Source organism: Hipposideros armiger, unplaced genomic scaffold (assembly GCF_001890085.2).
Source record: "Hipposideros armiger isolate ML-2016 unplaced genomic scaffold, ASM189008v1 scaffold_548, whole genome shotgun sequence".
Taxonomy (NCBI): Eukaryota; Metazoa; Chordata; class Mammalia; order Chiroptera; family Hipposideridae; genus Hipposideros; species Hipposideros armiger.
This window is the reverse complement of record NW_017731898.1, coordinates 1,050,063-1,061,688: the sequence shown is the minus strand read 5'-3', so window position 1 is coordinate 1,061,688 and position 11,626 is coordinate 1,050,063. Positions and strand designations below refer to the sequence as shown.

The window sequence follows — 11,626 nt, the reverse complement described above, 5'->3', positions numbered from 1 at the left end:
CTCTTAACCAACGCGCCACTCGGCCGGCCCTCTATTTATTTTTTAAATAAAGAGTTTGAGCCAAACTGACAACATATGCTGGGAAGAAAGATCGCAAATGCTCTGGAGAATAACAGGTTTGTAGCTTCTTTTATGCATTTGAAATTAAGGAGGTAATGTTAAGGAAGATTACAAGGAGGTGGGAAAAAGCAAGGCACAGAGGGATTGGATTACAGGATAGTGTAAGATTATGTGGTCTCTTGAGGATTAATACCCCCTTTGAGGGGTATTACTTCTGGTATTTCAAAGTTGTGTTAACCTAGATGCCCAAGAATCTATTTACTTCTTTATGTTTTTTATAAGACAGTTCCTGGAGGTCAGGAATAATATTGCTCTGCAGAATCAGGCACATGGTAGTCTCTAAATTCCAAATTTAGAGCCAAAAATATTCTAATTTTTTTTTTTCAGAGAGAAAGGTTCATTAAAGCGAAAGCTTGATGCAACAAGGGCGTGCACTCTGAAAGAGAATGGATATGGCTCCCAAATATTTTTTTAAATGAATCTCTTAGCACTTGCTCTTCTCTTATTTCCCCCCAAATTGTATTACATAGCCCTTATTTCCTAGAAAAAGGGGCATTAAAAAAATTTGGGGTGAACAACTTAAAAAATCAGAGAAAAAGAAGGCCCCCTTAGCTTTGATACTAATCCTATTTTTCCATTATCCCTTTCTATACTGTTATCCTGCAAGGTACTGAACAAAATGGTGTTACATAATATTCCTCCAAAATCTAATGTTTGAATGTATATGTAACCTTCTTCTTGTTACTTCCTACAATATACAATGGAAAAAGTACAATGAAGTATTTACTTATGGCAGAGTTACCCAATGTAATACATTCTGTTTCATGAAGACCATAAAATTTAAAAAAAAACAAAAAAACTTTACTACCTGATTTCTTCTGATCCAAGACTATTGCTAATTTACATAGAAATCAGTATATATCATTTTTTAAAAAAGATTTTATTGGGGAATCGGGGGAGGGAACAGCATTGGGGAATCGGGGAAGGGGAACAGACAAGTTGCTGTCCTTTTGTTCTTCAGTCTAGTTGTGGAGGACGGTGCTTCACTGGCCCATGTTGGTATTGTGATCACTGCGCTGTTCCTGGCTGAGGCAGATTGGTCACCGGCCATTGAACAGCCGCTCACGGTGGCTCACGGCAGCTCATGTAGGCTGTCGGCTGCTCACGCTGGCTGCCAGCCACTCATGGTAGCTTACAGCAGCCCACTGCAGCCTACGCCTTTGCCATCGACTCATAGCAGCCCAGTTCCAGATCGAGCTATTGTTCATCATCTTAGCTGTAGAGGGCGTAGCATAACTGGCCCATGTGGGATCTGAACCGGTGGCCCTGCTGCTCAGAGCTCGCGCTCCCAAGTCAACTCTTAACCAACGAGCTACTCGGCCGGCCCTATATCACTCTTTTCATAGTCTTATTTTCTATAATTTGAACTCAATGCATGTGTGTGTATTATATATATATATATATATATATATATATATATATTATATATACTTTTTAGATTTCAACATATTTCATTTAAAAATGTAAATTAGCTTTCTAATGCCTCTTCCTTCACATAGAGCTATTCATGCTTTTGTCTGCCCACAGTTAGATACTGGTAGCAAAACTCAGAATATAAAAAAGCTCATTAAAAAAAAAAAAAAAGCTCATCACAAGACAGTCGTTTTTAACCCTTTCCATTACTGTTAAACCAGACTGATAGGGTATGCTTCTAAATTGTGGGATGATAATGATGCCATCAGAGAACATAAAGAAATTTAAGTTGCTATACGTGATGTTTATATTTAGCTAGGTCATGATGTCTTCCTTAAACTTTATGATCAATTTCTTATTCCCCATACCTAGAACAGATTACTACTTTGCACCCTATCCTTTTGCCTTACAAATACAAGTTAACAACTTCTAAATTCTTTTTTTTTTAAAGAACACTTACAGATCAGCAAAGTACTAATTCTTTTTTTTTTTTAAGGTTTTTATTGGGGAATTGGGGGGATGGGAACAGACAAGTTGCTGTCGTTTTGTTCTTCAGTCTAGTTGTGGAGGATGTTGCTTCACTGGCCCAAGTTGGCACCATCATTGCGCTCTTCCCGGGCGAGGCAGATCAGTCGCCGGCTTCTGGACGGCCGCTCACTGCGGCTGCTGGCCGCTCACGCTGGCTGCTGGCTACACACGGTAGCCCATGGCAACCCACTGCCACAGGGGCTGCAGCCTACGCCGTCGCTGGCGACTCACGGCAGCCCAGCTCCAGGTTGAGCTGTTGTTCAGCATCTTAGCTGTAGAGGGCAGTGTCACTGGCCCTCATATGTGGGATCCAAACTGGGGTCCTCTGGTGTCCCAAGCCAGTTCTTAACCATCGCGCCACTCGGCCGGCCCTAAATTCTTTTCTTATTAGAAAACTCCCTCATAAAACTGAATTGTTCTTATGTGTTATAAATTTTTTTAAAAGTTGCTCGTGTCAATTTATAAAGATCTTTTTTGCTATTAGTGACTGTGGACACATATTTAAATTCAGTCCTCAGAAAAAAATTAGGGATAAGGTGCATGCTACAATTATAATTGACAAATAGTTTCTGAATTTAACTAATTTTAAAAAATGGCCTGAGAATTTTTCTTTTAGGCTGTCAGGATTAAACTAGTGAAATGGCATCTAATAGTTGTCAAGTATTTTCTAATTTCTGCCAATTCAGATTGCAGAATTCTCTCCCAAAAGCCCTGACACTATAGCTATATGAGGTCTGACAATTAAGTTTGCAAATTTGCTACCGTGCGCTTACACTGGCAGCACTGTACAAACAGCTCGGTAGGGTTTCATAACTTTGGTATATCAGTGTCTCACAGCTGTGTTCAGTGTCTTGCTGAGTGGCATTCATTATTGTTGTTGCGTGTTTTTGTTTGCCATTGTATCTGAGCTTGAATTAGAGCAACAAACATTAAATTCTTTGTTAAACTTAGCAAGAGTGAAAGTGAAATCAGGGATATGTTAGTCCAAGTTTATGGGGATAATGCCATGAAGAAAATGGCAGTGTACAAATGGATTAAACATTTTTCTGAGAGAATGCCTCACTAATAAAGAGAGGTCAGGGCCAGTAACTAGCAGAACTGACAAAAACATAGGAAAAATTCGTCAAATTGTGTGACAAAATCATCGGCTGACTGTGAGATGCATAGCAGACCAAGTAAATATCGATAGAGAAACAGTTAGGAAAAGCTTAGCTGAAAATCTTGGCACGAGAAAGGTGTGTGCAAAAATGGTCCCAAAGGAGCTCACTGAAGAACAAAAGCAAAGGAGAGTTCAAGTTTGCCAAGACCTTTTGGAGAGGGAAGATGATGTTTTGGGCCGTGTTATCACTGGTGATGAAATATGGGTGTACCAATACGACCCTGAAACAAAGTGTCAAAGTGCACAATGGAAGTCAGCCAATTCTCCATGACCAAAAAAGTTTTGTCAGTATAAATCAAGAGTCAAAATGATGTTGCTAACCTTTTTTGATATCAGAGGGGTTATTCATTATGAATTTGTACCAACTGGACAAACAGTTAACCAAGTTTACTATTTGGAAGTGCTGAAAAGGCTGCGAGGAAAAGTTAGATGAAAACAACCTGAACTTTTCATCAACAATTCATGGTTCTTGCATCATGACAATGCACTAGCTCACATGGCACTGTCTGTGAGGGAGCTTTTAGCCAGTAAACAAATAACTGTATTGGAACACCCTCCCTACTCACCTGATCTGGCCCCCAACTACTTCTTTCTTTACCCGAAGATAAAGGAAATATTGAAAGGAAGACATTTTGATGACATTCAGGACATCAAGGGTAATACAATGACACCTCAGATGACCATTCCAGAAAAAGATTTCAAAAACTGCTTTGAAGGGTAGACTAGGCGATGGCACTGGTGCACAGCTTCCCAAGGGGAGTATGTTGAAGGTGACCGTAGTGATATTCAGCAATAAGGTATGTAGTACTTTTTCTAGGATGAGTTTGCAAACTTAATTGTCAGACCTCAGACATGTTTGAATCTGGATTTTGGGCCCTACTAGAAACAGAACTTGTTAGTGAACCTGAAAAAACAAAATAAAAACAAAAACCTGGTACAACTTGGGTTCCCCACCAGCTAATGGTTGTGATAACATGCAAAGGCATGGATAAACCTGGTTTCAAACAACAGTATTTGTGAAACTTCTGGGTGAGAGGCCATTTTCAGAGTTACACTAACATGAACCTACGTAAACTATGTCCAACAGGGGTATATAATATGAATTAGGATGCAACAGGTCTGAATTTTCAAAAATTTCTTGTGTGAAAGGCAGTTTTTCCCAGAGAGCTTCTTTTGATAAGGGAAAATACCAGTTATTTAGGGTTGCAGTCTTCTAAATTCTGTGTTCAATAGCATTTTCAGTTCATCTTATACATTGTTACCAAATTAATCTTTCTTGTGCACAAGTGTTACTCCCTTTCAAAAAAATTACAGTAGCTTCCCACTGTCAGAGCAAGAAGTTGCAAACTACTAGCCTGATACTCAGTGTCAGCATTATTTGGTTGTGACCTACCTACGTAACCTTATTTTGAATTATTCTCCTGCACCCTGGACTACATAAGCCAGGGGTTGGCAAACTATAGCCTGCAGACCAAATCCAGCAGGCTGCCAATTTTTGTATGGCCTTCATGTAAGAATGATTTTTACATTTTTAAAGGTAAAAAATATTTTGTGATGTGAACATAAGAAGTTTAACTTTCAGCATTCTTATTTTTTTAACACAGCTATTTTCATTTGTTTACATATTTTCTATGGTTTTTATGCAACAATAGCAGAGTTCCGAAGTTGCGAGAGAGCTTGCAACCTTACCGGACCCTTTACAAAAAGTTTCCAACCTGGGACAGCCGGTTGGCTCAGGTGGTTAGAGTACAACTCATAACACCAAGGTTGCCAATTCGATTCCCACATGGGCCAGTGAGCTGCACCCTCCACAACTAGATTGAAAAAACAACTACTTGCCTTGGAGCTGATGGGTCCTGGAAAAACACACTGTTCCCCAATAAAGTTAAAAAAAAAAAAAGTTTGCCGAGAGGGTGACCAAAAAAATGTATACACATTTTAAGAAAGGAAAGCTCTATTAAAATTGTAATACTCAATATATATCAATAACAAAATATAAAAGTACGTCACGTTTGACTTCTGGAATTACAAGAGGTATTCAAAGTGGTTACCGTCAGTGTCCAGACACTTCTGATTATGGCGAACTATTGCTTGAGCAATGTTGACCGAAGTATCCACCTGTATACATTTTTTTGGCGCCCCTGTTACATGTTTCTATCTCTATACCTATCAAGACTCCTGCCTGGAATGTACTACTCCCACTTATTCCTGCTGTCACCTCTAAGAGATGTCAAAGTAGAATTTTCAAAAAATTTTAAAACATGATTCTCCCACAAATATAAAATTAATGTGAGCCAGACATTTAATTTATTGACATAACCAGTAAGATGGTAAAGCTGGTTCCAGGAGCATTTAAGGAAGTAGGTATTTGTAAGCATAAAAATAAACAGAATATGGTAACAAGTTAAACAAAACTGATTAATGTCTTACAGAACAACAAAACCATAACTTTGAGGTTACCTTTTCTGTCAGTTAGAAATCTACAACTTAACAAGTAACTTCACAATATTTGAGCTCCCATCAAGTAATGGATAGCAAAGTCAAACACAGGTATCTTCTCCTAGAGCAGTGGTTCTCAACCTGTGGGTGACAACCCCTTTGGGGGTCGAATGAACCTTTCACAGGGGTTGCCTAAGACCATCGGAAAACAAAAAGTTACTTACATTACGATTCATAACAGTAGCAAAATTACAGTTATAGAGTAGCAACGAAAATAATTTTATGGTTGGGGGTCACCACAACATGAGGAACTATATTAAGGGGTCACGGCATTAGGAAGGTTGAGAACCGCTGTCCTAGAGACTAATCATTGGGCAGGCAGGTTAAACCATATCCCTGTATGAACTGAAAGGCCATCCTCCACTCCTTGCCTATTTCCATGTTTTGGGTAATTTTTCTTAAGGAGGCCTGTCCTAATTATTCCAGTCAATATCGACCTCTCCGTTTATGTTCCCATTACTTTTTATACTTCCGTTATCCTGATTTGTGTATTTTATTTCTCCTAACAGGCAGTAGGCTCCTTAGAATCACTATTTGAGAGCTGGGGTTTAACTTGCCATTTTAATGGGATTTGGGTCATTGTTCCCAATACCTGCCTTGTACAGCATAGACACTAAGTCCTTAATGTTGAATATGAAACTCCCAAACTCTCTCCAAAACGTTTTATAGCACTTTCCATAAACCTCCTTTGTATTCTACCTAGCAATGCTTTGGTGTATTTCTCCCTTACTCCAGTGTTAATCGCGGCTTTCTGCAGTAGGCAAGTGCTGTTTTGATTCTTGCTTACTGTGTTCCATTGAAGCCTAACCCAGTGCCCTTCACAAAGCGGCAGTTCAACAGATGGGTTGAAAACAGATGGGGAACCCTCTTCTCCAACTGATGTGCCTGGAGACACCGAGTGTTCTAGTCTATTCCCACAAACCTTGACTCTCCACTCGAATAACCTGCCTCACCTACAGTAGTACTAATCTCTCAAAGCAGGGGCAAATGCCCGCCCCCAATGACAAAGGTTCTTCCTCAAAAGACCTCAAATTTCTGCTGCCTCTGCACAGGGTCTCCGACCTTCAGAAAAATGGCGAGGTGTACCCAGGCCCTCGATTCTGAAGTTAGCCCTTTTCCGCAAATATCACCAGCGAAAGGCGCTCTTTTCAAATCTTTTTGCGGTGGACGTACCCTTAGTGGGCTGGTGGGTTCCCTCCACAGTGACCGAGCCCCCATTTCTTTCCAAGCCTCCCGCCTCCGTGCGTCTCTCCACCTCAACCTTCCTCCCGCTGTCAACGCAGCAGTCTCCCGGCTAGATCGCCCAAGGCGCGTGGCCAGGCAGTTAGGCGGCCAACGGTTTTCTAACGCGAGAGGGGAGCGCGGGAGGAGAGGCGGGAACCAGTCCAGCCGGAGGGAGCGGGCGAAGGGCGGGACCAGCGCCGGGGAAGGGTCGTGAAGGACTTGGGAGGCCCCGCCCTTTCCGTAGATATCTCTAGAAAGCCGTGCCGGAGCCCGAAAACAAAGAGTGCGCAGGCGCGGCGGCAGGGCCCGGGCATTTTGCTGCGTCACCAGCCGCCGCCCGGCCTCACCAACCCTCGCTCGCACGCACGTACGTTCATTCTCCGTCCTCGCGTCCCTTTTCCTACACTTTCCTCTTCTCTCCGACCGGAGGAGCCGCTCTCTCCGCGCGGTGCATTCTGGGGACCCAGGTCGAGCCCGCCGCCGCCGCCGTCGTCTGAGAGAAGCGAGAAGAGGCCGCACCGAGAAAACGCCGGAGTCGCCACCGAAGAGGAGTCGACTGCTCAGCAGCTGCCACCGGAGAGGCCCGCCCACCCGTTCACCCGTCCCCCTGCCCCGTTCACGATGTGAGTGCGACACCCCGCCGAGGGATGGTCGCTCTAGAGGGAGGCCGAGGCTGCGCTTGGGGTTGCCGGAAAGCGCCCCCCTCCCCTCCCCCGCTTTCGGCCCCTCAGCTTTCTCCCCTCAGTAGTGGCAGTCGTTCTTGCCTGGGGGTGGGAGGTCCAGTATCCTTTTTCCGGTTACCGTTGGCGGGTGGAGGACATTTTTCCTCCAGATGTCCGCTTCGCCCACCTCTAAACCGTCCTTCAGCTTCCCCGTGCCGGAAACCCCACTTTTTCTCCCTGGGCTGTTCGGGTCACTTCTAACTCTCCGGAACTTAGATTTAGGCCTTAGTCTCCTGTGAGCTTTTTGCCATGCGGCGCTCTGGAGGCGTGGACCTTATTGGATTGCTACTTCGTTTCTTGAGCGTTGTGGTTCTGCGCTCTTTGATGCCGGTCCTGGGCTAAGTGCACCTGTGGTGGGTGCTCCCAGAGGCCGATGTGCTCCTCGTAGAGCACCACGCGGCCCTCCACCGTGAGCAACAAGGGACTGCTAGGCAACCGGAGGGAGGCCATATCGTCACCACAACTTCTCTCGGGTGCCGTGATTTCTCGAGTGGGGGTCTTTCCAGGCCTCCTCCTAACTCCTGTCTCTAGAAGGGAGTGAAGGTTGCCAAAACTCAGTCGTGTCCCTGGCAGCTAGGAGTTACCATAGAACAGGTAGTTCCGCACGTGTCGATTTGAAGGATAGTTGTGTTCTGTACTAAACTTTATGCGAGGTTTCATTATCTTAATTTAAGGATGAAATAGGTATGTAACTGTTTTGTCTTAAAGAGCTTAAATTTGTTTATGTGGCGGTAACTACAGATTCTTTAGCAATCTTAGTTTTATGGTACAGGAAAACCTTGGTGATTTAAACCAAGTAAAAATTCTTGGCACTGCCACTTCCAGGCCTTAATATTCTTCTCAGGAAAAGTTTTTACCTTTTCAGATGTGAGAACTGCAGGTTTTATAGATTTGTTTTTTGTGTTTTACTAACTGCTCCTTGAAAGCTATGTATGGAGAGCAATAGAAGGAGAACAATTTTTATTCCTGTAAAAAGGAATGCAATTTCAATTTTACTTCAAATAATGTTGATGGTGAGTATATTGGGCTAGAATTCTAAATGGAAAGGATACCCTCAGTGAATTGATGTTGGAGAACAAGCCTCGAGAAGAACGCATGTATTACTGTAAAGGGGATATTAGAATTTTGGAAGGATTTCCCCCTCTAAAAGTGGTATCTAATAGATTTTAATCTATGTAAAATAGCTTTTGTTTTTCCCTTTGAAATATCTTCCAAATAATGTAGGATTGTCAACCTTAAAATATCTGAGTACAAAATGAATCCTCAGAGCATTACCAACTTTTAATAGACTAATGTAGCCAAATAAAATATTTTTTGGCGAAGAAATACCATGTTTAATATAGCTTGAAATAGAAAAGTTTTGGGGAGATCACATAAAATAGTTAAAGTAGGTAAGACACGTTAAATAAGTACGGTAAGTAGATTAAAAGTGTAACAACCAATATTCCCAAAAGCCCCCTCTATATAGTTTACAAGAATGCTACTTTCAAATGAGTGTTTTGAAGAGGCCAGATAATTTCATCCTCTTTAAAATATTCAGTATATGTCACCTTGCAAATTCTTTAGGTGATCTTACTGAATTAATAAATGACTTGAATGAATTTACAAGTTGAATATTATGAGTCAGTTACTTAGTTGGAAAAAACCTTTAATGGGTCATCCAGTCCTAGAAAGAATCTGTCTGATAATGGTCTGATTCTCATTTTGTTGATGGCTGCTATAAGATTTTATTTAGATATGGAGAGAGAAATTTATGCTGGATATATTAAGGGTAAATTTTAGGGTCTGTTTTGTCTTATGGAATGCTTTTTAGGAGTAAATTTCTTTTAATGAAAATTTTAAACTTTTATGTATTAGTTTCCATAAAAGCCCTCAATCTCTCACCTACCTTGGAGAAGGCTGGGATTTTAGGACCTCCCTCTCCCTATTTAAGATGTGCCCAACCAACTCTCTGGGGGGTGGGGCACCCGAGAACAGCGCTACTTTCTTTTTAATTAGCGCTTGTTGGTTCTAAATCTACAGCGGACCCATTAACAATAGATACAAAGAAAAATGTTTTATTAATTTTGAGCTATTGGAAGTCATTCTTTCTGGTGTCTTGTACTTTGTAAATTGTCCAGAAACATACTGTGACTATTTAACATTGATTGGTTAATATCTTTATTCCTTTGCCATGACTCCACTTTGTAAGATTGAGACCCCAAAATAAAATCATCAGTCTTTAGCCTCCAAAACAATTTGTAGTAATGACCATATGCTATATTGGTAATTTCTGTAAGTTAAGGAAGAGTAACTGATGGGCTTTGTTAAGTGTTGATTTCCTAACCACTGTAACTTGGCAACTGGATTTACTTTCTGTGCTTAGTTAGACTTTAACTAGAAGGCAGGTGAAACTGGAATTGACAAATCACTTGAGTGCAGACCAGTATGTACTGGTATTGTTAATTAAAATTTTCCTGTTTAATTGTATTTCCTCAGTGTTAAAATCTTCTAGAAGCTATATAATTTTGGGGTCTTAGGTGGTTAGTGCCTGTCACTTTTCAGGAAAAAATACCTTTCTAGTAATAATTGTTTAGAAACAACCTAGCTCTTAAACGCTTAAGATCATTTACCTGAGTTCTTAAGTTGAGAATTGTTGCATCTAGTGTATTTTGCTACCTCTAGTGTATTTTGCTACAGAAATGCAAAGTTTGTTATAGTAAACTTTATATACTGTATAGATTGGCAGTGATAGATTTTAAATTAAGGCTGACTGCCGCACTTCCCCCCAGGACATTTTTGAACTTTTGGTTTTTCAGGAAGATGGCAATTACTTTAAATTTTATCTTGAGCAATACATTCCCCACCATGTTGTATTCCAAAGCCAAATAAAATACACTGTTATGGATTCTCTGTGCAATAGTTGATCTTCATATGTAGCCATACTTTATTGCTAAAACATATTTATGTCAGGGGCCCTTTCCAACTCAGCATGTTTAATTACCCTTGTGTACTGAAAGGATCTAAGTCATAAGTGTTTAAAAATTTTTTTTTAATATTAAATTCTGAGATCTATTGGTTCATTGGGAAAGTCATGATGCATTTTTGCATTGAAAAATAAAAAATACGTCATGACTTTCCTGATGACCCAATAGTCCTTCAAATAGGAGCTCATGCAGTTCTAATTAGTATAAGGGGCTGTCCCAAATAGGATTGGAACCAAGCATTTCTGGCAGAAAGCTTATTTTTTTCTACTTTACAAAAAAAGGGAGTGTAATTTTTCAGGTGGTCCTTTTATCTCCAAACATATAACCATGCTTATGCAGTTCAGTTTTATTATATAAACTAAACTGCTTCTGTTAAAACCTGTGCCACTTTTTTTTTTAAGATTTTATTGCAGAATTGGGGAAGGGTACAGTATCAGGAAATTGGGGAAGGGAACGTTGTGTTTTTCCAGGACCCATCAGCTCCAAGTAAAGTTGTTGTTCTTCAGTCTTAGTTTTAGAGAGCGCAGCTGCAAGTCCAGTCGGCCGCCTTCAATCTAGTTGAGGGGGTGAGGGGGGTGCAGCCCACCATCCCATGCGGAAGTCCAACTGGCAACTTTGTTGTTAAGAGCATGTGCTCTCACACCTGAGCCATCTGGCCACCTGTTGGCAGCTTAGCTCAGATGCAGCTCACTGGCCCATGTGGGAATTGAACCGGTGACCCTGTGGCTCAGAGCTCACGCTCTAACTGCGCCACCCAGCTGCGCGCGCGCGCACACACACGCATACGCATGACATGGTGATAGAGCCCTGAGGCTCTGAAATTTGTAATGGAGGCAGTGAGAGATTGATCTTGTTTGAGTCTAAATTTGTATGGAAAAAAAAAATTCTATCTCCTTTGGGAATGTTAAAAGAATGTGTGCATGAAAGTGGGAACCTGGGAAGATCATAGAGTTACTTGGAAGAAAGGCATTAAGTTTTTTTTCGGGGCGGGGGGG

The 11,626-nt window shown here is 41.4% G+C and overlaps 1 protein-coding gene and 1 pseudogene across 2 annotated transcripts in view; one reads left to right on the top strand and one right to left on the bottom strand.

Annotated features, from left to right (window-relative positions):
• LOC109396846 (E3 ubiquitin-protein ligase rififylin pseudogene) overlaps positions 1–7,320 on the bottom strand; it is a 31,678-nt pseudogene extending 24,358 nt beyond the window's left edge.
• The window catches only part of PTGES3 (prostaglandin E synthase 3), a 22,004-nt gene continuing 17,546 nt past the window's right edge, over positions 7,169–11,626 (top strand). The window contains exon 1 of one of the 2 annotated variants that reach the window (XM_019669146.1): positions 7,169–7,566. In XM_019669146.1, coding sequence (XP_019524691.1) covers positions 7,565–7,566 — 2 coding nt within the window. In that variant the 5' untranslated portion in view covers positions 7,169–7,564. The remainder of the gene's footprint in view (positions 7,567–11,626) is intronic. The other variant, XM_019669145.1, reaches the window with a different exon arrangement.